This window comes from Neovison vison, chromosome 7, assembly GCF_020171115.1.
Source record: "Neovison vison isolate M4711 chromosome 7, ASM_NN_V1, whole genome shotgun sequence".
Classification (NCBI taxonomy): domain Eukaryota; kingdom Metazoa; phylum Chordata; class Mammalia; order Carnivora; family Mustelidae; genus Neogale; species Neogale vison.
Window position 1 is genome coordinate 4,557,000 of NC_058097.1, and position 27,220 is coordinate 4,584,219.

The window sequence follows — 27,220 nt, forward strand, 5'->3', positions numbered from 1 at the left end:
ACGTGCTTTCTAGAAGTCTCTGCCTTATCATCAACTCAGGTGTGGCTGAAAGGAGTTTGTCCCCGGAAAACAAGACCCTTTATTAAGCTTAGCAATCAGGAAATCCCAAGGTTTTTAGGAGCTTTGTGCCTGAAAAGGGATGAAGACCAGATACAGACTTTGTACAAATCACGGTAGCATGGCCGAGGTCACGCTCTGACGCACCTGGGAACCCAGCGAGTGGCTCACAGTCTGGTTGTTCGCACTTCCCTGGCGGAGTCCGCAGGGCAAGCTGGTGTTCACCTAATTAAAACAATTCTCAGAGACAGGACACCTGCGTGGCTCAGCGGGCTAAGCGGCCGATTTTTTTTTTTTTTTTTTAGATTTATTAGAGAGGGAGAGAGCAAAAGCAGAGGGACCGGAGAAGCAGGACCCCCGCAGACCAGGCAGCCCCACGTGGGACTCGATTCCAGGACCCTGGGATCACGACCTTGAGCCGAAGGCAGACGCTTAACTTACTGAGCCACTCAGGCATCCCAGGGCTGACTCTTGATTTCGGCTTAGGTCGTCGTTTCAGGGTTGTGGGATCGATCCTGTGTTGGGCTCCGCACTGGGTGTCAGGCCTGCTTACGATTCTCCCTCTGCCCCTTTCGGCTCCCCTCCCCCCACCTGCCCTGGAGAAGGACGGAGGGAGAACGAGATCCCAGACAGCTCGTAAAGTCACGTGGTAACAGCACAGCCGAGGCAGTGGTGGTCGTACAGGGGAGGGGCTCGCTGGAGACATTCTTTGAGCCTTGTTGTTTGAAAGTTTTCATAATAAAGTGTTGGGGAGGATGAATTCTTAATTCAAATTTAATATTTCTCTTTCTTTTGCAATGCTCAGTTTTTCTTCAGCTTCTCTCTGCTTATTAAACTTGCCAGCACCACAGCAATTACTTCCTGCAAACAAGTTGTCAGAAGGCTTAAATGAATTTTAGACCTAATTTAATTCCCAATTTACTTGCTTATGAAAAAAAAATCTTAATTTCTCCAAACCAAATCAACCCTTGATATCCCAGTTATAAATTCCTTTAAAAAGTCGGTTGTAAAAGGCAAACGAAGCCAGTCACCCAGAGACAGTGTGAACATGCTCCTGAGGACTGGGAGAAGGGGGTGTTAGGGCTTTGGAGACAGATGGCAGATCCCAAGCAGAGGTCGAGGGGAGCCTGGGAGTGTGTCCGGATGCAGGGGGGCGCTTGTGCTCTGCTCTGGAAGCAGAGACTCACTGGGCCCCCGTGACGGCTGGGTGGGGACATGGAACTCCACTCTGACCACCTTCCGAAATGTCACGTTACGAAGCAAACCAGCAGGGAGAAGTTGGAGAAAGGCGCTCTGTTCCAGATGTGGCAATACACAGAAGCATCGCAAATGGTCCCAAGACTCCAACACACAGAAGGGGAATCAGGGTGCCCCAGCCCATAACCTCACACGGCCTGCCAGCCTGACTGAGCCAGGGGCGCGCCTCCAGCCACCCTGGGCCAATGACGGCCTCTCCTTTACAATTCTAGGTTGGTGGCCCTGGGGATTCGGGGGGGCTGGGGAAACAGAGGTTGAAGACGTGTTGAGGTTTGAATCCCCAGGACCAGTGAATGTGACCTTATTGGGAAGTAAGGTCTTGGCAGATAGACTCAGTAAGATGAGATCACAGTGGGTCAGTGTGGGCTGATCCAAGGACTTGAATCTTTGTAAAAACAGACTTTTAATGTGAACACAGACACTCGGAGATAGTATCCCGTAAGGACGCAGACACACAGAGGAAGAAGAGGCCACGGGACGATGGGGCAGAGACTGGGGCAAAGCAGCCACAAACCAAGGGACCCTAGGACTGTGGCTGCTCTCTCACCCCCTTGCCAGCCACCTCAGGGCCTCAGGACGAGGCTCTGAGCTCTCAGCTCTGAGTTCAGGCCAGGGAAAGGGAAAAGAGCCAGTATGGCCTGCACCTGTGCCTTTGATAGGAAAGCAAAATCTGGGCAGGTCTGCAGTGACTTCTCACGGAGAACACCGTCAACTGGCCACATCCAGTGGCCAGGGAAGCTGCAGGAGAGACCATTTAGGTGCCCTAAATGCTGGAGACTATCAGCTCCTGAGACTGGCGGAACCCATGGCCACACCCGGGGAGCTGGGAGCATGTCCTCTCCTGCCGCTCAGCTCTGCAGGCTAGGGGCGCCGGGCCAAGTGTCAGTGGGTCTCATTCCTTTTTCGAGGCTGGGAGGGAAATTCTGTTTGCTGCCTCTAGCCTAGCTTCCATAGGCGGCTGGCCATCCTTGGTGCTCCGGGCCATGGAGACCCCTCACTCCAGGCTCTGCCTCGGTTGCCACACGCTGCTTTCCCTGTGGCGGTCTCGGCGTCTCTTCTGGAAAGGACCCCAGTCATTGGATTTGAGCCCATCGTAATGGAGCATGACCTTGCCTTAACCTGACGACATCTGCAGACTTTCCACCGAAGGTCACCTTTGCAGCTACCCAGTGTTAATTTGGATATATCTTCTGGGGACACACAAGTTACCCCATAACAGACGTGGATGGAGAGAAAAGGTTTGGGAGTGGTGCTGGGCTGGACCCCTGACATGATGCTTGGGGAAGCGGGCCAGGGAGAGGGCAGCCCAGGAGGAGAACCACGCAGCAGGCCTGGGGTCCGGACCAAGTGAAACTTGATTTCTAAAGCATCCGAGGGCTGCCAACCTCTGGTCTTCTCCTCTTACAAGGTCCGTAAATATCCGTAGCATTTAAGCCATCTTAGTCACTGCCTGCAACATTCTAATGCCTTTTGTTATTGAAATAAAATATGTGACCATAAGTACTGGCACTTGGCGCCTTCATTTTGGGCTAAAACGTTAAATGCTTTCCTTTCCACCAATAAGAAGGAAAAAAGTCACGCATTACTTCCTTTAGGATAGCTAACTCAAAAGATAAACGAGAAACTTACTCCTTTTTCCAAATGGCAAATGGGAGTTCTTTTTAAGGACCTGAAACCCTCCAAAAGTTCTTTTAAAATGTAATTTCACAGACCTCTTTGCTGTTATTAGTAAAATCTTGTTACTTTCACGAGTTAAACTGTGTACAAATACATTGCCATTGGACAGAATTCTCAACTCCCAGGCTTACCTGCTCCGGAAATGGGAAAAAAACCGTGTCCAGACTGAAAGCATGCACTTCCACGAAAATAAAGGTAAATGACCAATAAATTATGACTTTTTAATAAATAATCTCCTTATTGGATAACTTCTCCTGCTAGTGAAATATTTACCATGCTCTCTAAAACCTTTTCAATCAGCTGAAATGCTCAGGAAGCTTTCAATGACTGGCTATCCTTTTGCGGCTTAAAGAGTTGAAATGATTTTTTACTGAAGTACATTTTAATAAGAAGCAAATTGATTTAAAGTGATTCGAGCTTTTGTGGCGTGAGGACTCTTCATGCTCAGCTCTGTGGGCTGGAGGGCCCTCTCATTTCACGGGGCTGCAAAGGTCACCCTCGGCCTTGGTGCCCGCGCGTGTTTGGCGGAAATTAAGAATCAATTCCTTGTAAATTACCTTAGGACTGACCCAGGCGTGAGCACCGCCTCCTGAGATCCTCCTCCGGGCTTTTTCGGTGCTGTTTTCCTGTGTAGGAAATGACACAGAAGGACAATTACCTGGGGTACTGAAGGACAATGTGGATCGCCAGCAGCCCCCCACCCCCAAACCCGTGGGTACTGGATCGCAGTTTACAGAAGAAGCTGGGAATCTGTAAGGTGATCAGTGCCCCAAGGGCATTGCTGTTGACTAGTCTGACCCCCAAAGCCAAAGTTGACACCGAGAGGCCCTGGTTCTCACACATGGATGAGATAGGAACCTCTTGGAGAGTGTGTTAAAACTCAGGCCACCCGGCCCCACTCCCAGGGTCTCGGATTCAGTGGGGCTCGGGAGGGCATTTCTAACAAGCTCCCGGGAGATGCTGATGCTACCAGCCTGGGGACCCCATTTTAGGAGCCCCATCCTCAGAACCAACTATGGAAAGAGAGGATCCGTAGAATGCAGAAGAATGAATATTGTTAACGCTTTCATGACCAAAGCAGATGCCATTACAAATCTTTAGGAAGAACCCACCCAGTACAGGGTCCTCTGAGGCAGTGATAAAATCCCAAGCACTTGTTAGTTCCCAAGGAAGAAAAACGCTTAACACCGTAATGGTGTTCGGTATGTCACGGAGCAGGTAAGCTACGCTATCAGGTTAGTTTCCGAGTGTTTGCCCAGTTTATTACGTCCCTTAGTACAAAAGAAATCCTTTAGCCATGAACTTACCGAACAGGAACTTGTTAGAGCATTTCTAGTCAATTTTCTTTCCCCCAAATTGTTCCGGAACACAGATAAGCTTGAATAAACCCGAGAAATTTCTGGCAGGGTTTGTGGTGAGGAACATTTTCTCAGTCAGTGGCTCAGCTGCATGAGGAAGGTCCCACAGGGTCTGCCCTTTGTGGCTGGGAAGACCAAGTTGGGTGACAGATCCTCGTTAAGTCTTGTCTGCCTCGGGGAATTGAAATTGACCCAGTAAAAGAACCTTACTACATTTCCCTGTGATGACGCCAGCAAAATGTATGTGCTGTGTGACTAACCTTTCGGAAAAAGGGTCCTGGTAGGAGGTCTGGCCCCCAGTACACACTGTGGCCACCCTAACCCTTTTTTCTTAAGGCCGCTAGCAAGATGGCTTGATTTTGCCGGCTGGCTTCAGAAGAGCCGGTCTCCAAGATTCGCGCTACAGGCACGGTGAGTCCGGGTTCAGACTGAGGAACATCTGAGTCGGGTGCACCCCAGAGACTGCTTTCTCTGTCAGATACGATCTTACAGTACTTCTAGCTTTACGATGTGCCAGGCCAGTCCCGGGCTCCTGCTGCCTGAAGAACTGGGGCCCATCCTTGCTCTCGATAGATTCTGCCGCAGGATCAGGCAGGTGGCCTTCTAGTTATTTCTGAGAGAGGGGATCATTCGAAGGAACAACCATAATGTATCACCAGGAATGGCTCTTTTGATGATTATCCACAGCCCATCTCAATTACCTGGGGTTTCTTCTGCATTGCATGCCTTAATTTTAAGGTATTTGATAGTTCAATTTTCTTTCTGGAAATACTCACTGGGTTTTGATTTCAATTTCTAAAGACCTGTCAGAGGTAAGAGGTAATGGAAAGGCATGGTTTAGGAATGGATTATTTGAGGGCTGTTGAGAAGGAGAAAAGCTCCCTCTGGAAAACCTTTGATAATGTCAGAAACCTCTGAGGATCCCCTCAAGGTGGTGTCTGAAAAGCCCGGATGCTGTGGGCAGGGCAGTGACCTAAGCCTGAAGTTGAATTTGGAAGCAAGACATCAGCTGTCCGGACATCTTTCTGATGGCGCTGGAGCAAAACTGAATGGAACCGAATGCCTCATAACTTGCACCAGCCTCGGCTTGCCAGGTCAGCCTGGCAGGTGGGCAGGAAGGCGCTTGGCAGAATCCCATCTGGTTTGCTTGGGGAATGACCTTACCCGATGAGCAGCACCAGACAGATCTTCTGGAATGCAGCCCTCGACTGTGGTGCACAGGGGAGCTGAGCACCAAGCCTGCTGGCCGGGGCCACCTGCAGGGACTGGGGCCGCGTGGGTCTGGGTGCTGCCTGGTCATAGGTTTTGAAATGCTCCCCAGGGGACTTTCCTGCACAGCGCAGCAAGGTTGAGAGCAAACCAATTACCCAATTAACCGACCTTAGTGGTACAGTTCATAATCTGGAAGCTGCATCTGAGAGGTTGGTGACACACTGGGGGCCGTCCACCCTAGGGCCATCCCTTTGCTTTCTGGTAGAATCCTGGCTTTGTTCCTTATCTCCTCCCCTCCGAGGATCCAGGAGCTATTGGAAGGGGCCTCGTCCAGGCCACAAGTTGGACATGAATGGGTCAAGCTTAGGTTTCTCCACCTTGCCACTGTAGACCCGGGGGGCTGGCTGAGTCTCGGTGGTGGGGACTGGCCTATGCACTGGAGGCTGCGAGCTCCATCCTGTTCCCCGCCCACCAGATGCCGGTCGTGGCCCCAATCCCCAAGTCATGAGAAAGGACAGACGAGAATCACGGAGTTCAGCCCAGCACGCGGGGCCTGCTGCCGTGCCAAAGACGGTTTCAGACACAGGCATTTAGGGATGGGCCGTGAGGGAGGAACCCCTTTGGGGAAAACATGTTTTTCCATCTTAAAGACACGGAGAAAGGTGTTCTCTTTCTGTGGGACGCACGGGGATGGTACAAATCTGGGTCGTGGATGGTCTGGCGGAGGGGTGGCACTCACGCTCCCCAGAGCTGCCCTCCCTGCGGACTTGGTGCCTCACGAAGCCCTACCAGCCCTGACGGCTTAGGAGGCTGTGCTTTCTGTTCTAGGCAGCAAAGTGCTTCCAAACACTTGACCCTGAACGCGGGCTATTCTTAATTACTGGGTAATGATAGCGCTCCTCTTCAGAAGACAGACGATTTGCTGCTGTGCAATTATCAATTATCGGGGCAAACGTATCCACAAAGTAGGAAACTATAAACACGCCATAAAGATCACCACCAGGAAGCAAGGGCGCAACCATGGGACATTCCTGTATGTGGTCTGTGAACGCACTTTGGCCTTGCTCAAGGAGAGAGCCTCGCAGTGTGACATTCCACCAGAGTGGCCAGGGACCCACGGAAACAGATGTTCTCTGTTAGAGATCAATCGAATCCCAGGCACCTCTCTAGGTATGAGGGCAAGACATTAGAACCGATTCTCTTCCAAGGGTCAACCTGACTTGTAGAAACAAACTCCATCCTCTTTCCAAAGCCATTTGTGGGGCCGAGTTCAATCACAGTCGCTCTGGTTTTTGTTTCTGGGCAGTGACTCCCAGCCCCCCGCCCCCAATTTCCATTCGCTGACAAGGAGTTTTAAAGAGGCTGTAGCTAAAGGCAGACACTCACCATCATTAATGGTGGACGAAGATTCCAGGTGATGACGGTGCGGGTACCTTTTTAAGACTTTGGTCCTCGTCTGTGTTTTCTTTATACCAAGTGACCTGGTAAGATGGTAAGGAAACGGGTCATCGTGGGAGGGGCTCTTTCCTCCCCCCAGGGGGTCTCAGGGAGAATTTCTGTGCGGGAGAAGGGAGGAGGTGTGAGCAAGGAGAGAATATAAGGACCAGGAGGTGGCGTTCCCAGGGGTTCTGTCAAGGCAAACACTGGCGACACTCACCTGCACTTGTTTCTGAGTTGTTCTCAAACGACCTGCCCAGGAGAACACAGAAAAAGATGGTAGTCCGGGTTCTCTCCAAACCCTGTGTGGTTTTAATCCTGAATAAAAATTCACGTCAAGCATGTTTATTATTTATTTAGGTGATGTTTGATTGAAAACACAAAATCAGCCTTTTGAAAACTGAATTTCAAAATCCGTGGAGGTCGTGGGTCGGCGAGACCCAGAGCGCAGAGGGTGGGGGAGTGGGGGGGGTCGAGGGTCACTGCTGTCAGCTGTGTGACCTCAGTGCCACTCATCCATGGGTTCTTCTGTTTAAACAGACACTGATCAAATTACAACACTAACTTAGAGTTGTCTTGAGGATTAAGACAATGTAAATGAAAAGCTCAGCGCAGAGCACCGGTTTGTAATAAACACTTCCGGAAGGTGCTAGACTGTCCACTGTTGCCAGTTAATTTTCAGGGTTAGATCTGACAACAGATGGTGCCAATTCCTCTACTTAAACTGATTAAAATATATAAGCTACCGAATTAAAAAAAGAAAAAAAGAGAAACACAATTATCCTTAGAGGGAACCTTCAACGTACCAACAGGATGTTAAAAAAAGTTCATTTTACATGGATTGTTGGGAGGACTCAGTTCCCTTAGCAGCAATGTTTCAAGTGCAGTTAGGATCCCAACAACTCACAAGTTAACCTTTCCCTGAAATACAGGATGTTGATTCTGGTAAGGTCACACATGACCGCACTTTACTAGAAACAGCAGAAAATGAAAATTGATAAATGAGATTAAAGTGTTTTCAAATCTTGTGGCTTGAAGGAAAGCCGGCCTAACTACAGGTCCGGGAAGCTGATGGGGCCTCCGGGTTTGGGAGGGGAGGGCATTCAGTTGAACTGAGGTGTTTTGCTTTGGGCAAGTCCCCTCCGTGCTCATGATATCCCGCAGTCCTAAGGAGATCTTCATGGCCTTTAGGTGGACACAAACCCGTTGGGAGAGTAAGAGAGGAACATGTCCCTGCACAGACCGCGTCCAGAACTGCTAGGGGTCAACACTCGCCATGGCTCCAAGCCTCCAAGAGGGGGAGGTCCTCAGCCGCAGACGGGCCGGTGGCCCCAGGGGTGACCTGGGCTGCGGCCGGAAGGCAGAGACAGGCCAGGGGGCTGTGGCAGCGAGCACCTGCTCAGGGGGTGCGCGGGGTGGTGGGACTGAGCGGGCAGCCGAGGCTCCCACTTCCTCCTTGAGGAAAGCCGTCCTTTCCTGCTAACGTGAAGGCCTCACCAGGGCACAGTGCTAAATAAGGCTTTGCCCAGAGGCCTGGCGAACAGGTCAAGTGAGTACTTGGGAAGGCAGGGAGTTATAACCTGGATCCAAAGCTATTTATTGGATTACTTTAACCATCATATCCCTCTGTGTATTTTACAGCACGTTAGTTCAATGAAATGTTAACTAGGTGCTAAGTATAAAAAAAAGATCGTTGGTCAAATCACTTGGAAACTGGCAGGTGAGAAAGTTGTATCACATTAGGCTGCTCGGGGACCTCAGAGCCTTTAAGGGGCTAATTCGCACTGTGAATTTTCATGAAGTGAATCTAGAGGAGGCAAGTCTGCTAAACCCAAGCGACCATAAACCCTTCTTTGCTAGTGTTTCTCCAAGGCCAAGCGTCGGGGGGAATGTTCTCGGAACAGGCCTGCCTCCTGGGCAGGGAAGAGCCCAGCTCTCCTCAGAGGGCAGTCTGTCCCCGGCTCTGGGGCTCCCGGGCTCCCCTCTCCCCCAGCACAGCCCACCCACACCCCGTGGCCTTCGGCTCTGTGCACCTAAGCCTTCCGGAGGCTTGAGCCCACGATCTGAAACGGGGCGTCCATTTTAATCCCGGAAATGTGGAAAACCAAGCAAATCGTCGTGGACACAAAGGAAGCATCAACTGCAGGATTTCAGGCACCTTTATTCACGGAAGATATTTCCAGTTGGAGAGCCGCTTGCCTCTGAAATCTTTCCTTTACGTAAGACAAGCTACACCCCGACTGCAAGTGGCCAGGTCCTAGGCTCGAGTCTCCCGCACGCGGGGGCTCCTCTGCAGGGCGGTGCCTCGCAGCGCCACCTACTGGCCCAACAGAGAAGTTTCTGCAGCGGGGTAGTTCGTGCTCAATCCCAGGAGCTCAGGAGAAACTCATCCGCTTGTGTTACCTACGTCATCTCTAAGCAGGACACGTGATCCCATCATCACATCACATATGTGCAATACAAACACGACTGGGGGTATAGGAAACTTCAAAAAACTCACACTGCGTTCGCTCATTCAGCGCTCCCTTCTAAGAAGCACCGTCCCCTCCCTCCACTTTGCTCATTTTCCGTGGACAAGGTCCCATCACCGTGGCAAGAGCACGGGTCTCCCGCACGGTCAGTCCCGGGCTTCCGGCTTGGCACTCCGGGCACCGCTTTTTTGAGTGACAAAAGAGTATTATTATCCCTGTCTTCTATAATCAACAATAAAACCACAGTTCTCTAAGAATTTAGGTAAGAAAGAGTTGAAAGAAAGAAGTCTTAAGAACTGGAGCCAGTTACAAATCATTTGTCATTTTCTAGCCAAGCAACCGGCACGGACTGCACGTGGTCTGTCCTCCTGTTCTGCTCCTCTTCCCGAGCAGCAGCTCCCAGACAGGACGGCGAACTGGGCTGTGAAACGCTGCCGCATTTTCTCTGGTGACGACCAGAGACGGAGGGCACAGGGGCCTACGCAAGTGTGCCAATCCCGTGCAAAAGTCGACCTAATGAGCGCCTCGGAACATCGGGCGGTTGTGTCACTTTGCAAAGGGAACAATTCTCGCACACAGAAGTGGCAGTGGTCACTTGTCAGTGCCAGCCTCTGGCCTCAGAGACTTAACACGGGACGCTGAGGGTCAGTGCTGAGTTTCAGCAAGCAGGTAGTGCCAGACATTTCTGAATCAACAATTTTTAGAGGCTTTTTAACCATGTGAACAGGATCACCAACACGCCATCTGGTGCCGGCTCAACATTCTGTGCTGAGAATTAGAGCCCTCAACGTGCCGCATGCCCTCCTTCACCGAACCTAACTAATTACAACTGAAAGGTCTACCAGATGTCTCATAAAAACCGACACAGCAACAGTTCATGAAACAGCAACTACTACAAAAGGAACAATAGAAAACAACGACTTCCCAAAAATACACTAAAAAACTTGACAATTTTATGTAGGAACCGCCAAAATTTTAGTGTTTAATATTTAACAGCACGACTGACCAAGGTCCAAGATGTGGAGTTACCAAGTTCAAGACACTGGGGGGAGGATCGCGCTACAGACTGACTATACAGCACGTGGGAAGAAGAACACACACTTCAGGGGAGAAAACCTGTCTACACACAGCAGTTCCTTCAAAAAGCCGTTCGGTCTTCTCTCGGCTTGTGAAAATGCTGTTCCGGACTTCAGGGGGAATTAGCCGCCTGCTGGAAAAGAAAAACCATCAACACGTTATGCTCTTACAAGGACAGAGCACACGGACACGTAGCACACTGTCAGACGGTACTAGTGCTCTCGAAGCCTCTACTGAGCTAGACGTCTTTTCCTTGCGCGATGCCCCAGCAAAGATACTGCAACAGACTTAATTGGAAATCTTTATTTAAAAACGTATGAATCTGTTCCCAGCTCTTCTTCCTCTGGATCAGCCCTGTCATTCGCAAAATCTCCATCCTGCAGTCCTCCAACGGATGTGCTCCCTCACTGGATGGGACTTTTGACAGCCGTGTGGCACGAGACCCAGAGAAGCTTCGACGGCGGGCAGGACACTTTCCAAATCATCGCTCTAGAGGAATAAGGAGGACAGCGCACACGAACAAGCGTGTGATTTACTCACACAGCGAAGTCAATCTGCTCTCTTATTAAAATGATGGCCAATTTTGAAGGCTTTTAGCTCCCCAGTCTCTCTCTTCCTGGGACTTCAAAGCGACCTGTACATCACAGCTACTTCTAATTTGGTCCAGCCAGGACATGTCCAGAACATTTAAAAAAGGAATTCGGTGCCTTTTGCTGTATATTCTGCTTGGTAGTCTAGCTACCTAAGAATTTTCAGTAAACTTTAATTTTATCGGGAACTGAAATGCTAAATTATGGGGTGAGGGAAAGGGGAGTTTCAAAATGATTTTTAGGTTGCAGTGAGGTAACCAACATATCCTAAAAAGCCTTATTATAAGCAAGAAACCCACCATGGGGAGACTGAGGCAGCCCCCTGCACCTTGCTGTCTTGCTACAAGGTTATTGGGTTATCCATCTTTCCTCAGATATCTGGAACTACATAGTGGAAACTAATTCATTAGTTAACTTTAAAGATTTTATTTATTTAAGAGAGAGAGGGAAGGGCAGAGGCAGAGGGGAGGGAGCAGCAGGGAGCCCTACCCGACGCTGAGATCCCAGGACCTGAGGAGAAGGAAGACACTTAACTGACTGAGCCACCCAGGCGCCCTGTGGTGGGAATTTAAGTGAACTCGAGGATGAAGACTTGCTGTGGCCTAAGCCCCTCACTCAGGTCATCATCAGGCGTTGTCCTGGCATTTATCTGGTGGAGGGGGGTTTCCAAGAGAACCCTTAGAATTCAAGGCATCTATGAAGTTGAGGGTGGCAATGTGGGATTTAGGTTACAAAAAAAGAACCACCCCCCAAAATCTGCCAGTGGTAAGAACTCTCAGGCCAACAACACACATTTCTCAGTATTTGGGTTCAGTGAAGTAAGTAAGTGATTACCTAAATGTTAACCAGTTACCTTCACTCCTCAAGATCCAGGGCTAATGAACAAGAACCCGGAAAACGAGAGACGCTTCCTGGGATCGTGGCTGGGAATGGATCACGAGAAAGCCTGGCCACATCAAAGTTCCGTGGACATCTCCCCCCCCCCTTCCCCAAGACTGTGGCTTCCCTCACCTTCAACTCTTTGGCGTGGCAGGGATCTTGTTCTCACCCTCCAGCTCTTCCACCCCAGCCTGTGTCATGAGGTCTGCAATGTTTTTCTCCAGGTCGTCAATGCGACTGCTCATGTCATCAAGTGACGAAGTTAAAGGCCACACGCACCAGCACCACCCATCTCTCATCCTCTCCTTCCCGGGTGGGGTGGGGGGCGGTGCCTGGACACTACCGCCTGAAACACAACCGTCTCCGTGAAACTAGTTTTCCTACCTGTAAGGTTAAATTCTGGCTGCTATGAGTATCTGAGTCTGGGGCACTGTTCACAAGCCATCCCCGCCCTCTCCTAGTCCGGGGGACCTTCTCCTAGTCTCCTACTCCACTTTCCTAAGCTGGCGTGTCTGCGATGGCTAAACAAAGGCAACACTACGGCCTCTTCATCAGGTCGTGCTGAGGCCCGGGGGAGAGATGGCTGTCCAGTGCTCAGCTCCCAGTGCGGTCATCCTAGCTGCTACTGTTGGTAGACTGGAAGTGTCTGGAGGCCAGGCGTCCAGCTCAGCGGTATCCCCAGCTCTTGGCACAGAGCCGCTGGGGAAGACTCCATCCAAGCTCACTGAATAAAGTAAAAGTAAAAAATGTGGTAACTGACTGCCTGCCGCTGGCCTGCAAACCAGGCATTTATCAACACCGCGCCCTGGACCCCAGGAGCCAAGGGCCCACAGAGGCTGACCACGCACACAAAGGATATTTCTTCCAATGATCTGGTCGGACATGGTCTGGAATTTATCTTGCATCTGTTGCAGGAGTGTCTGCACCTGAGGAACAGGAAGACAGACCCCCTGGCGCTCACCCTGGGACACCTGCTTGGGGTCGGGGCGGGGGCCCTGGGCAGCTCTGAGGCCTTCTGCGGGCGCTGTCCTCCACCCCCTCCCCCGCCCCCGGGCTTCGGTTCCCCCGCCCGCCCCATGACCCCGACTAGCTGGCGAGACCCCCTCCCGCCGCGGCCGCAGCGGTTCGCTGGGTCTTCCGCGGAGGCCTCGGGGTGTTGAGGGGGGCGCTGGGGGTGCGGGGAGCGGGGGCGGCGGCTCCGGTCAGGCGGGTGGGGCTGGGGGGAGGGCAGGCTGGGCCTGGGGGGGGCCTCGGCCGGCGGAGCCGCTGCAAACCCGGCCTCCGGGGACCTGGCGCTTCGCGGCTGCCGAAGGGCGCCTCGGTCCGGCGGCTCCGCGACCTCGGGCCCGGCGGGGCGTCCCTTACCACCGAGGTGAGATCCTGCACGGTCTTAGGGTCAGTCTCGGCCATCTCCCCGGTTCCCAGCTTGGCGGCGAAGGCTCAACCGTCACCCACACTTCCGTTTGTCCGCGCACACGCACCGCCCCCAGCGCCTCCTCTCGCGACGACGGAGGCAGCCGCGGGACCGCGGGGCGTTGTGGGAGTCGTAGTTGGCCGCACGCGCCGGAAGCGCCTGCGCTCTCGCGTTTCCGTTCCGAGCGCTCTCGCCCGGCCTGGCCCCGCCCCAGGAGGCCCCGCCCCCAGAAGGCCCCGCCCCGCTCCCCTAGTTCCCGGAGCCGGGCGGAGAAAAGGGGTTCCACTCGCGCACTGGGAGCCGCTGGAGCGGGTGGTGAACTTGATCCTTTCCTAGGTCGCGATTGAAGGTCGCGCTGGTTTTGTCTAGGCCAGGGCGGACGCCTTTACTGCGCGCCTGCGAGGTGCCACGCCCGGGCCTGTGCCACCGCCTGTCCTCCAGCAGAGCCCCGCAAGCCCCTAGTAGGGAGAAGTGGGTCGGGTCGCTGGAGGGGAAACCGAGGACGGGCGGTGGGAGGCTCCACCCACCACGAGCCCAGCTGCCCAGATGCAGGCCTGGCCGCAGCCCAGACGGCTGTGTTCCCCCCTTCCCCCAGACGGTCGAGTGGGGGTCCTGGCGCAGTGGGGCAGGGGGTGTTTAACTCTTGATTTCAGTGTAACAGACGTGCTGGGTGGTGTAGAAATCCTGTGTCCTTTGGTGAAGTCCTCACAGCTTCACCAGCCCCGCCTTACGAAATGCGGCCAGCCTCCTGGGAGCCCCTCAGCCCCTTTCCTATCACCCACCCCCCCAACCGCCCTTGAGGTTGCTCAAGGGGAGGTCGGCGGCAGGGTCCAGAGACTGGGTTTGGGTGTTTAAGGAGGGGGCTGCTGCTGAGTTGGGACCTCAAGCTGTGGGGTTCAGTGTGCCCACGCATTGCAGGATGCTGAATGACTTCTCTGACTTCTACCCACTAGATGCCAGTAGCACACCCCCCACCTCAGTGTGACAACCAAAGATACTCCCCAGTGTCTCCAGGGGTGGGGTGGGGGTCACCCTCAGCTGAGAACCAGTAGCTTGAGAAAGATCTATGGCCATTGCCCAGAATCCTGTTGACTCCGTCTTCAAGTATGAATTTTTTTTCCACTGGGGCCTTGCTTGAGAATTTTCCTCCCTATGTATTGACCTTGGCGTTCGTTTCTTGGGGCAGCTATGACAAAGTACAACAAACTGGGTGGCTTCAAACAAGACATTTATATTCCCACAGCTCCGGAGACCAGGAGTCTGAAATCAAGGGGCCAGCTGGCTTAGTTCCTTCTGAGGGCTACAAGGGACAAATCTGTTTCGTGCCTCTCTCCTAGCCTCTGGGGGCTGCTGGCAAATCTTGGCGTTCCCTACCTTGTAGACGCATCTCACCCCTCTCTGCCTCTGTCTTCGTGTGGCTTAGTCCCTGTATCTCTCTGTCCCTATAAGGTCGCCAGTCCTATTGGATTTACCAACCCGACTCCAGTATGACCTCCCCTTGACTTTTTGTATCTGTAGAGACCCCATTTCCAAGTAAGTTACATTCTGAGGTACTAGGGGTTAGGATTTCAACATGTGTTTTTTGGGGGGGAGGAGGCCCAATTTAACCCAAAGTAGTTGGTAAAGTAATACCCCTTAATGAAGTGTTTACATAAAGCTCCGGGGTGACTTTGCTCATGAGTAGCCAAGGCTGGGTGGGGTTTCAGGCCTTCTCGCTTCTTGCCCCAACACAGGAACTTAGAAGTCTGGATCCTCATACCCTGAATTTGTAGCCAGACCCGGTTTATGGCCGTGAGCAACACAGAACACAAATCAGCACTAGGATCTACAGTTTTGTTTTGGTTTAGGGTGTGTGTGTTTCTGGCAGGGTTCTTGAGTCCTTTTTATCCTGATTGCAAAGTTCTTGGGGTACCTGCGTGGCTTAGTCCATTAAACGTGTGCCTTCGGCTCAGGTCCTGAGCCTGGGGTCCTGGGATGGAACCCTGCGGTGGGAGCCTGCTTCTCCCTCACCCTCTGCCCCTCCCTCTGCTCATGTTCTCTCTCTCGAATAAATAAATAAAATCTTAAAAAAAAAAAGTTGTTTGACACTATTTAGTGGAGGCTCCCCGCCCCCCTCGACACTTAAGCAGGAGGAGCGTACTTCTTCTGTGTGAAGACCAAGGTCTTTTAAACAGCTGCTTTACACAAAAATTTCACTGACTTATAGTCATGGCTGATATAACTGTGTAAGGTTGACACGCTGAACTTAACTGAATATTGTTCCATTAGCAAAACTATTGAATCATGTGTAAGGCTCTAGCAATTAACCTTTAAAATGTCAGTTTTGAACAACCCTTGTTTTAAACCTAAGCATTTTTTTTTCAAGATCTTTCTAGATCAGTTGTGTAACCGAAGTAATTCCCTTTACCCCTTTCAGGACTGTGTGGTTTTACGTGAGCTAACGTGATACTTTTATAGTGGCTCTTTGGTTCCAGCTGAGCTGCCTCCACACCCCTCCCTTGGCCACTCAGGGACGCGCCCCTGCCCACCGGTGTGGTGGTGGTGGGGGGCAGTGGGGATGCTGCGTGTGCCCGGTAAGCAGAGCAGCAGCGGTCACCGCAGGCGCGTGGAGAACCTGTAACTCGCCTTTCCCAGGCTGCACCTGCATCAGCACCGTTGTGACCCGACGCTGGTCTCAGCTGCCCTTCTCCTGCTCTGCTTGTCTCCCCAGTGGCCGGATGCCGCTGCTGAAGGACAACCCCCTGCCACAGCCCCTCGCCTTCCGCGGACGGCCCAAACCTCCCGGTCTCTCCAAACCCAGTGTTTCATCCCTTCTGTCTCAAAGGATGACCTTAACTTCTGTTTTTCAGAGATAATAGAGACTATCGTCACCGAGGTCCTACCCTCCCTGTCTCTATAAGGACCTGCACCTGTGTGACTCTGGTCCTTTCTGCCTCCACACCGGGTGTCCTTCCTCCTGTGTGGGGCTGGGCCCTGGACATCTCAACCCACTCTGGGAATGTGCCTCTTCCACTAACCAGTTCCTTCCCATGGACTCCTTCCTCCGGGCATATACAAATGGTAAAGAAAACAACACACACACACAAATAGAAAACAAAACCATCCCAATGAGGTGACCCTGTGTGGTTCTGTGCTTCCACTCAATAGAGCGTAGAAAGGATTCTAGAAAGAGAAGATTCTAGAAAGAGAAGATTCTAGAAGGGGAAGGACCTGTCTTCTTCAGTTACTGGATATGCAACCTTCCCTTCATACAGTTTTGTTTGTTTGGTTTCTATCAATGGGCACCGAAGTGATTCTGGACAGTATGAGGATGTGGTCTCACCCAAGTGAGACTCACGGAACCTATGTTTCCTCGTTCCTCTCTGCGACAGGTGCAGCGTCTTTGTTGGGTCTTACTGAGTCTGAGTCCTTGCTCGTCCTTGTTCACTTCTCCTTTTAACACAGGGCAGTCTCCTGCCCGGACCTTAGGTAGACATACTGTCTAGCTAAAAGGTAATCCCTTTTTTGGTTTTCATTGTATTTATTTCATTTTATTATTTCTTAAAACCATTTTGTTGAGGCATGAGTGCCACGTGAAGAGCTGTACATATGTAATGCGAGTTTGGGGATAAGGATACACCCCGAAGCCATCACCATCATGCTCATGGACATACCCATCACCTCCCAGTGTCCTCCTGCTGCCTTTATTATGAATGATTCTTATTTGTGTGGTAAGAAGCTATACATAAGTTCAGCAAATTTTAGGTACGTGACCCAGTACGGTCAGTGATAGGCACTGTTTTGTGCAGTGGATCTTCTGCATATCTGGAACTTTATTCCCAATGACCAACATCTGCCCATTTCCCCCAACCCCCATCCCTGGCAACCACCGTCCTACGCTCTGCCTCTATGCATTGGACCATTTTAGATTCCATATGCAAGTGAGATCATACATTATTCGTCTTTCTGTGTCTGGCTTGTTTCATGGAGCATAATGCCCTCCGGGTCCTACCCTATGGCCACAAATGGCAGGACTTTCTTCTTTTAAAAGTCGGAACTGCAGTCCGTTGCACATATACAGCGCGTGATTTTTATCCACTCGCCCCTCGATGCACACCTAGCTTGTTTCCGCGCCATGGCTGCTTGTGGGTCGTCTGCAGGGAATGCTGGAGCCCAGGGACCGCTCCAAGATCCTGACTGCAATTTCCTTGGGTAAGTACCCAGAAGCGGGATTGCTGGAGAACGTATCAGCTCCAGTTTTCATTTGTGGAGTGCTTTCCCTCTGCGAGCAGGGCTGTGGATGGAGACAGTATGCCAGGCAGCAGGATCTGTGACCCCTTGTTAAGATCCATTGGTGCTATAAGCTCTCCCCTCCACCACCCCCTTCTCTCTGTTCCTAGCTGTCACCTGCCTATTCAGTAGTGCCCATCGCCCCCCGCCATGTTCTTGGCAGGACAAGACCCACATGGGCAGTGTCCTGCAAAGCTGGGGAAGCTGTGGACCAGGAGATGTCTCTGGACCCTGAGCTATACTGCCTTGGTGGTGGGGTGAGCTGACACTTTTTTTTTTTTACCATTCAATGCATCTCTCCTCTGGCTTTTTTGCTCCACGGAAATATTATAACATTTCAGGTATGTTTCTGGGCTCCCCAAAATATGTTCTCATCTTTGGGTGTTTGTTAACATTGGTGTTTTTGTAGTGGGGAAGTGGGGTGGGGTGGGGTCGAGTAGGGGGGACATATAGGGACTGGACCCCTCTATTCTGCCATTTTCCTTTGTATTTATTTTGATTGTTACTTTAAGCGTACCTCAAGTGACACTGGCTTTTTGTTCATGGTAGTAATACATTTTTCTTTGAAAATATATTCACTTCAGCAAAAATGGTAAATTTGAAATTATATCATTGAAAACTGTAGTGGTAATTGGTAATACAGAGGCACTGGGAGGGCGGACTTTGCAGAGGTGCTAGAGGAACATCGTGAAATCATGAAGACCTTCTTATAGGATTAAAGTTTAGAAAATTCTGACCTAAGAGAAGACAGGGGAGCAGAGGGTAAAGAAGTGGTACTTGCTTTAAAATCGCACATCGTTCCGTATTGGCGAAGGGGAAGCATTAAGGACATGTTGCCAAGCCACTGTAATGAGTCACTTTTCTTGCGGAGAAATCCTGGGAAGGATAGTTGGGAATTTTCTGCAGGCGCCAGGTATCTCTTGTAGAGAAACAGCATTAAAAGCACCGCTCACTCTTCTGCAGGTGCAGGGAGGGAGCTGGGCAGGGTCTTCAGGATCCACCTTGCAGGGGTAAGGCTCTGTTTCGGAGAGAGTCGTTGAGTTCTGGCAAATTTCCTTTAAAAATGCTTCTGTCCTGGTACCAGTCCTCCTGGCTTGGATTCGCACGTGAGAAGCAAGTTTTGCTGTCATCTCTGGAGTGTGCCCTGGGTAGCGTCACTGGATTCCTTGTCGTGTGTACAAGAGCAGGGGAGGGTCTTTTTGAGGCTGTGCTTACAAAAGGACAGAAAATGGCTTTTCTGGAGAATGGAGAGATCAGCCGGTCCCGATCCATCTTGAGTTGCTTTGCTTTTGGTTTGAAGTGTCAGGTTACGTTTCTCATGCTTATTTGTGGCAAATTAGCATCTCCGTGATGGGCTACCAAGGAATCAGTTTCCCATTTATTTCCCCAAACTGGCAATTTCCTGGAGACGGAGGCCCCGGGCAGGAAGGAAATGTTTCCGAGAGACGGACGAGCACGTTTGGTTTTCTTGGCTTCACTGACACTGTCCTGTCGGATTGGCTCGTCTTATTGCGGTCAGGTTCGCGTGTTGTGTGTGTGTGTTGTGAGAGGATTCAACCTCGGGGGTTGGGGTAGAGCGGAAAGTGCCGGTGTGGGAGTCACATGCACCCCTTCTAGGGGACACCTAGCATGAGACAGTTTTCAGTAGTGAGCTTCACTGTCACATCAGTGCACTGGAAATACTGGCTATCCCAATATTCCATGAATTAAATACCTGACCTATGTAATGCATAATTATATTTCATATAAATAACATGTTATGAATAGTAGAGTATGTATATACGTTCATAAACATGTGAAATATCTGGTTCATTATTAATGATAAGCACCCTTCCTCTCTTTTGTTAAGGACCTCCGTAAAGTGACCTTGCTCTCTATTTCTGTCTGTCTTTCATCTATCATTCTGTCATCTGTCCTTTATCTATCATCCCTCTACCTATTATCAATCTATCTACATACCTACCTATTATCTGTCATCTATCAATCATTTGTCTATGTCAATCATCTCTCTACCTATTATGTATCTACCTACCTACCCATTATCTATCATCTATCAATCATCTACAATCTATCTACCTATTATCAATCTGACTACGTACCTACCTATCTACCTATTATCTGTCATCTATCAATGTATCATCTATCTCTGTCTATCATCTATTCACCTATTATGTATCGATCTACCTACAGATCATCTATCGTCTGTCTACTATTATCTATGTCTCTATCATCTATTCATCTGTTTCTGTCACACCAGAGGGCTCTGGCTGTTATGAAGAAGGGGCAGAGTTAATCATCAGTCAGGCTCTCACTTGGTTTTAGTCTCGGTCTTTCAACATTATAGGCCAGCCGGAGCGCCATTTTAAAACAAGGTCCCTCGGCTCTCTCGCTGTGTTGAAACGGTACAGAAGACGGTCTAAGGCCAAGTACACACGTTAAAAATCTCAGATAACCTTTATTTAAATAGTTCACGAACAAGTTACAAGTTTCTTTGCAAACACGTCATAGATCAGACATTAATTTACAGCTCAGGTACTGGAAACAGTTCAGCAACGCGGGCCCAAAGGAACTGCATCCGTGATAGGATGAAATAGTTTAAGGTGATAAACTTTCATCCCTTTTGCATGTTTACAAAAAAAGATCTCTTTACACTTCCTGAAATTTACCACCCCACCAGTGTCGATGTGTGCACCACTGCACACTCTTTCTCCTAGAGCCTCCGCTGTCAACTCTTTAAAAATCTGAATCCGCATATATTGTAGATAAAGAATGGCTTTCTTGCTTTCTAAAAGAAAAGCTTTTAAAAAAGCAGCAGAAAATGGAAGTTTTCAGCATATGCTCCCAGTGTTTTCATGAGATACCTTCTCAAAGGCTTCATAGGTTCACGGTGGCATTTTCTGTGGTCTCTGACACCCGTTGCTTCTCACCGTATCCTTACCGGCCAGCTGCCGCTTGGAAGCCGAACAAAATGGTTCAAAGTCTTCTCAAGCTCAGCGACCCCAGTGATTATTAATGATATGAGAGTGATGTTGCGTGAGCAACAGGAAGAGCTTTTATTCCTTTCTGAAGTTGATGAGTATCTAAATTACCTCCGCTTAATTTAGACGGTTGAAGTTCTTATTGGAACTCGTGATTCGCACCTTCAATCCCACTACTTTCTTCTGTCTCTCGCTGTTCTGCATGTGCTTTTACATAAGGGTCAGGACTACAGAATGTTTTTCGGCCGTGGGCTAACCCATCAGTGATGGGAAACACGGTAAAGGGGAACACACGTGGCACAGCAAAAGAACCGCTAGTTGCTTTAGATGAACCATGATGAACGCGTCTTACCACCCAATTATGAGACGTTCCCAGTTTCAGCATCCAGATAAGGAGAGAAGATGGGATGCACCGTCTTTGTGAAAAGTGTACACAGATCACTGTTGATGATGGCAATGGTGACTGTTCTATCGTTACTGCTTAGTGGTTAGACATAGAAGGTAGTTCATTCTTTCTCAGGACTCACCTTCCCCTTGGTGTGATTTACCTGTTGGTTTAGGTTCAGGTGAAACATTGAATACCTCCAAAGTGCTTGGAGATCCTTTATTTATGTGTCGCTGAGCCCACGCCAGGCTCCTGAGAGCCCCACGCTGCTTCTCCCTGAGTTTTCCCTCCCCTGGGTTGGTTTGGCTGAGACCGGGTCCTTGGGAGGGCATGAACATCCTTTCGCGCTCCTGAGACAGCTAATCAGTGTGGTAGGAGTCCCCCAGGCACCTGTGCACAAGCCATGGGAGGAGAGGGAGGAAATACTGGACATGATTTTGTGCGGGAGACATTTCTGAGGTTTAGTGTGAACTGAGAATGGTGTTAATGGTTCTTGACAGCTCTTAGAACTAAGGAGTAGTAGAAGGTTTGGGTAGATAGTCCTGCTAAGGGAGGCTTCAGACGAGGGTTTTCTGGTCTTCAGGAGACATTCTGTCTGGTTTGGCTGCGCCATTGGGAGGGACACCGTGTTAAGTAGAAACAAGAGAGCCCTGCAGCCAAACCACATGGCCTTTGGAGGTCACTTACCTGGGGCAAGCCGTTTGATTTTCCTGAGTGTCTGCTGTCCTTATCTCTAAGTTGGAGAAGATAGGAGTCCTTGCCTCATAATGTTGTTGTATCGGGTCAGTGGGTTAACAGGGTGTAAAGGATTTTGTACAGTTGGATGCACGGTCCTCAGTCAATAAATGTAAACCCTTATTATTATTATTAGTATTATTAATGCATATATATATATTTTTTTACCTTGTTCATACACCCCAGGAGAACTGCAGACTCTTTCCTTCAAAACCATCCTGAAGAACTCATGTGTGGGTCCAGCTGCACTAAACCCAGCATCGAACACAGCCTTGCTAATCACGCCGTAGTTGCCACCTATTAAGATCAAGACCCTCTGTATTTATTCTGGATGAAATGCAAGGTGATCTACCTCAAGAATTTGCTGGTAAAGGGTCGCTCCATTTGTCAGACTGTTTAGAATCCCATTTTGGAAACCTGGGATGTTATCAAAATTTCTAAAAACGGTCCTTGAGAATCCGAGTCCTGTCTGACACCCACCACGAAGCAGAGCCAGACTGATTTTGCTCTCCAGCTCAGATTTGCAGGACTTGGCGGAGAGTCACCTGAAATAACGTCCCTTTGGAGGAAGGGGCGGTACTGAAGGTCACCTTTTCTGAAATTGGAAAATGTTTGCATGTTTTTGGTAAAACAAATGATCAGAAATAATTTCTTGTGTGTAAAATGGAAAGAAAAAGTAATTTTTAATCAACTCAGGTGATTGATATGTTTATAGTGAAGAAGGTGTGACTGCTCGCTCAGTGGAAATAAAATTCTCAGTTTTGTGCTCAGCAATGGAGAAAAGCAATTTCTGGCTCTTAATTTTTTCCCCCAATAACTTGGAGTAAAATAAAATGCATTGGTAAATAATGAAATAATGCTTTGATTCTACGTTTGCTTTCAATAAACAATGTAAATGTGTCTGAGCAAGTTAGAAAACATTCGGTAGTTGAGGAAATGCCACCACTTTGGTTTCAAAGAATTGGTTGCTTTTTTTTTTGAAAGGATCAGCAAGAAATACACAATAGTAGTATCTCTGTCCGGATGAGAACCCTATGGACAGGGAGTATCCTTAAGGAGGCGGAGATTACGGCAGACGCTACTTACTGATGCAGTCTGTTCTCATGCCTATTTTTCTGTGCTCTGAGCTAAGTTAAGCTGGTGGCTTGATGTGCAAAGTGTGGGAGGGCCTACTGGCTTGAGGCACAAGGAGTCTTGCACTTGCTAACTTGAGGGGATGGCCTTCTTGACACCGGATTTCTCCCTAGGAATAGCCCAGGCTCATGAGGGAGGGCGGGTTTCCCATTGTTAGATCGCCTGACTACGGCCCCGCCTGCTGAGCACCTATAAAGCCAGAAGAGGAAGTCTCGTAGTGTGTGAGTGTGCAGGCTTGGACCTCCCCTCTTCCCCCAGGCCTGCTCTGTGCACGGGTGAAGGACCAATCTGTTGTGTTCGAGATGCGGAATCTCCTGACTGAGCCACCGGACTTGTTCAAGAGAGATATACCCACGCTCTGGGACCGCGGGTGGATGCTGGTGACCGTGGGCCTTGCAGTCAATGACCTGAGGATGATCTCGCCCCTCTGTGAGGATAGCCATCATCTTCGCGGCCGACTGCAGAATGCTCGGAATTGTTCGTCATGATGGCCAAGACAGGTGCACGGGCCCAGCTGTGAGTGGGGACTTCTGGCTTTATAGAGTCTGTAGAGTCCCTTGACCAACACGAGATGTACGGGGGACCCCAGATGACCGGTCCAAACAGGGAACTGGCATTAAGGCAAGACCTCGCACCGGCAACATGAGACACACATAGAAATCAGAGAAGAGCTACTGTCCAGCCGTTTTAACCACCAATACCCATTTATTTTAATGGAAAAAAAAATCTGCCATTCTATATGCTCCAAAAAGACTTACTATTGAAACAAATACAATATATGGAACTCTATCTGCATAATTTCACTACGATAAAGACAACAGATGACTCCTACTTCCTACAGAAGGCAGACTGAATGCACGGGTGCAAACAGAGATTGCATAAGAAAGCGTGGGTTTGCGTGTGCGCGCGCACACACGTGTGCGTGTGGGGTTAAAACCTTCAATAAGCAACCGCATCGAAATATGCTAAGACACTTACCTTACCCTAGTGCGTGGCCAGCTCTAAGAAAAAGCCACAGGCTCTTGCTAGTTTTATCTGATAGAAAAATTTGGTGTGAGCTCGGATGGTTCTTTACAGTGTATCCACAAGAAGGTAATCTTAGTACAGCACGGACTTTCCTCTCTGACATGCTCACAGAATAAAAATCAATTACTTTTCATACATAATGAACATCTTTTATTTTCAGGTTTGCAAACAACGGTAGTCGATTCACACAAAAGGGTACTTTTAAAACTACCTGTATTTACTCTATTTGATGCCTTTTATGTATATAGGAAACAAACGTGTATGTGCAGAAAGGGATGTCTATACATGTGGGCATATATGTGTACACACGTGACACCTGTCGGTTTCCTTCTACGCAGGTAGGGCCTCCACGATGACATCTGCAAATGTACAGACACTAGGGAGAGAGATTATCCCGTGCTACGATCCGCATCCTCGTGAGAACCGGGGGGACTGGATTCGGGACACCTACAAACGCAGAGAGCGCCCCTGGAAGAATTTTCCAGCCCTTTTCTTGGCATTTGATGGTTAGACTTGCTGCTCTGCTCCTCTCCGCTTCTGCTCACGATCGTGGCATGGGGTGGCAGTGAAAACGGGTCGTAGTCCTTTACGAGAGAGGAAGGACTTGGGTCTCTGCTCTCCCTCTCTGCGGACCTGCTTGGCAGGGGGGTGGTGGCACGCGGACCCCCGGGGACGGTGGAGGAGCGTCAGCTCTGTGGTCTGGGCTAGTGTCTCACTTGGGTCCGCGGCCCTGGAGGGGACAGGTGTGTCGCTTCTATCCTTTCTCTGTGTAACCTCTCAAGGAAGAATGACATATCAAAACTAGGCTCCTTCTGTAGCGTTTCTTTCTATAAATACTGTGTATATACACATACAGGTACTCACACATATACAAATACGAACCCACAAAGCTGTGTGTGTGACGTGCTGACTAGCGACATGGCAACACATCAGAAAAAGTAGTCATTGTCCCTGCTCCCAGAAGGTCAAGTCATATGCCGTGATCTTTAAACAGCCAGGGAAAATTCAGAAGATTCCATTAATTAAAGGAGAAATGGTGAAGGACAGAGCCGGTGAAATCGCAAAGAAAACAAAAAAAAAAATCTGGAACAATTGAGGCCTAGGTGTGACGTTTGAGAGCTGTAAACTGCAATCTTCAGATTTGGATTTTTTTTTTTTTCTTTTTCCTGTTGCTATGGAAACTTGGTAGTCAAGCTTCGAATGTCAGGAGTTCTCACAGACCTGAATGGGAAAGATTCAGAGTTAAGTCAAGGCATAGCACAGTTTGGATGCAAAGCGTTTTAGCTAAGCACCAGACGAATGGCAGACAGGCGGTCATAAACACGTTTATAAACACGGCACTACCTGGAAGAATTTTTTTTCCTCTTTGGCATAACATCTGAAGAGAGTGCAAATAGTCCTGCCGGTTTACGTCTAAACAGCTGGATTGATATAAAAAAGCTCATGCCAGATACCTCCTCTTAGACCCAGAGGGCCGACTGCCTCTGTGAGCCCTGTCCCTTGCACAGTAGCCCAGAACGCGGCTGTTTTAGGGACAAGTTGACTTGGTAGCTGAGAGACTGATTAGCATCCTGGATATTACTTTTTTGGTCACAGTGGAGAGCGAGAGAGGTTTGGGTCGTTCTTCAGAGAAGATGTATGAGTTTCCTCTGGCTGCTGTAACAAATGGCCGTGAGCTTAGTGGTTGGAAATAACAAAGCTTATTCTCTCAGAGTTCTGGAGGTTGGAAGTCCAAAAACGGGTCCTATGAGGGCTAGAGTCGAGGTGCTGGAGGAGCTGTGTTCCTTTTGGGGGCCCCGGTGGGGAAGCCACTTCTGTGCCTTTTGCAGCTTCCAGAAGCCGCCTGTATTTGGCTCATGACCCCTTCCTCCACCTCCATGGCTTGGATTGTCTCGTCCAAGATGACTGAGGTCACCTAAACTGTGCTTATTCTCTAAGATGTACGGCAGCCCTGCGTCTCCCCTCTGCTGGATAACAGCATGAGTGGGAATCTGCTCTTTTTGCTTAATTATTATTATTATATCTTGGCTTTATACAGGGCAATGGTACTGCTAAAAGTCGTGTTATAATCAAAGAAATAAACAAGTGCACAGGTCAACCCACCATGTAAGCGTAGATCATTCTAGAATGAACCAATGGCTAGGAAGACTATAATGAAGTAACTCTGTAAAGTTTGGGTCTTTTCATTCAAAGCCTGCTGAGGGGCAGATCAGTGGGATGAACTCACCCACTGACTCTGTACCTCCTGGCTTTTAGAGGTTAATCCTTTTACTTATCTGTTTGGGAAATTTAAAGCAGCGTCTCTAATATCAGATAAAAAGTCTCCGTAATGTCACTCAAGGGTAAGCAACATGATACTGGGAGGGTAGAAAGCTAAAGGTGATTCCTTGACAGAGGAGTCTCCGGAACGCATTTAATTTCTTCTTTCCAGCTGACTTTTTCACTGTCCTTGCCACCATTATCGTAAACTCTAGTTACTTGTGCTGCAGGGCTGGTGTCCAGCCGTATTTCCCCATATTTGAAGAGAAACTTGAATATATTAAATGGCACTGTGAATTTTATTTAAAAATATCCTCCATCTGTTTTGTTTCTTAAATTCCACATAAAAATGAAATCATGTAATATTTGTATTTCTCTGACTGACTTGTTTCGCTAAGCGCCACCCTTGAGTTCCTTACCCTCTAGTTCCTTCCATGTCGTTGCAAATGGTAGGATTTCATTCTTTTTGATGGCTGAGTAATATTCCATTGTTTATATATACCACATCTTCTTTATCCATTTATCTGTCAATGGACATGGGGGCTCTTTCCATAGTTTGGCTCTTGTGGACATTGCTACTATAAACATTTGGGTGCACGTGCCCCTTCAGATCACTATGCTTGTAACATTTGGGTAAATACCTAACTGCAATTGCTGGGCCATATTTGTAACTTTTTGGGGAGCCTCCATACTGTTTTCCAGAGTAGATGCATCAGCTGGCATGCCCACCTACAGTGTAGGAGGGTTCCCCTTTCTCCACATGCTAGCCAACATCTGTTGTTTCCTTTGTTGTTGATTTTAGCCATTCTGACAGGTATGAGGTGGTATCTCACTGTGGTTTTGATTTGTATTTCTCAACAATGAGTGATGTTGAGCATCTTCCACATGTCTGTTGGCCATCTGGATGTCTTCTTTGGAGAAATGTCTGTTCATGTCTTCTGCCCATTTCTTGAGTGGAGTTTTTGTTTTTTGGCTGTTGAGTTGAATAACTTCTTTACGGATTTT

At 49.3% G+C, this 27,220-nt stretch overlaps 2 protein-coding genes and 1 long non-coding RNA gene across 5 annotated transcripts in view; all 3 read right to left on the reverse strand.

The window, feature by feature from the left end:
- Nucleotides 1-605: 605 nt before the first annotated feature.
- On the reverse strand, nucleotides 606-4,595 carry LOC122913734. The gene is made up of 3 exons (XR_006385726.1): nucleotides 4,299-4,595; nucleotides 3,549-3,617; nucleotides 606-918 (listed from the first exon to the last, which is right to left on the reverse strand). It is a non-coding gene; the product is annotated as an uncharacterized LOC122913734 (long non-coding RNA).
- A 4,544-nt stretch (nucleotides 4,596-9,139) lies between these two features.
- HSBP1 (heat shock factor binding protein 1) lies at nucleotides 9,140-13,516 on the reverse strand. Of its 3 annotated transcripts, none has more exons than XM_044255652.1 (4): nucleotides 13,381-13,515; nucleotides 12,875-12,941; nucleotides 12,148-12,268; nucleotides 9,140-10,676 (listed from the first exon to the last, which is right to left on the reverse strand). In XM_044255652.1, the coding sequence occupies exons 1-3, from the start codon at nucleotides 13,423-13,425 to the stop codon at nucleotides 12,150-12,152; spliced, it is 231 nt and encodes a 76-aa protein (XP_044111587.1). In that variant the 5' UTR covers nucleotides 13,426-13,515; the 3' UTR covers nucleotides 9,140-10,676; nucleotides 12,148-12,149. The 3 variants fall into 3 exon arrangements, with proteins under 3 accessions (XP_044111587.1, XP_044111586.1, XP_044111588.1); XM_044255651.1 differs by having other exon boundaries at nucleotides 9,140-10,679; XM_044255653.1 differs by lacking the exon at nucleotides 9,140-10,676 and adding an exon at nucleotides 10,835-11,035 and having other exon boundaries at nucleotides 13,381-13,516.
- A 10,567-nt stretch (nucleotides 13,517-24,083) lies between these two features.
- CDH13 (cadherin 13) overlaps nucleotides 24,084-27,220 on the reverse strand; it is a 1,000,495-nt gene continuing 997,358 nt past the window's right edge. Inside the window, exon 14 of the mRNA XM_044255654.1 lies at nucleotides 24,084-25,177. Within this exon, the coding sequence (XP_044111589.1) occupies nucleotides 25,170-25,177 (8 nt within the window). The 3' untranslated portion in view covers nucleotides 24,084-25,169. The remainder of the gene's footprint in view (nucleotides 25,178-27,220) is intronic.

What these genes read in the sequence shown, in the direction of transcription:
- HSBP1 (XM_044255652.1), bottom strand. Translation starts at nt 13,425, where the DNA reads ATGGCCGAGACTGACCCTAAGACCGTGCAGGATCTCACCTCGGTG. An exon ending in TGCAGGATCTCACCTCGGTG is followed by an intron (nt 12,942 to 13,380) that starts GTAAGGGACGCC and finishes CCTGTTCCTCAG; the next exon opens with GTGCAGACACTCCTGCAACA. An exon ending in CGACCAGATCATTGGAAGAA is followed by an intron (nt 12,269 to 12,874) that starts ATATCCTTTGTG and finishes TAACTTCGTCAC; the next exon opens with TTGATGACATGAGCAGTCGC.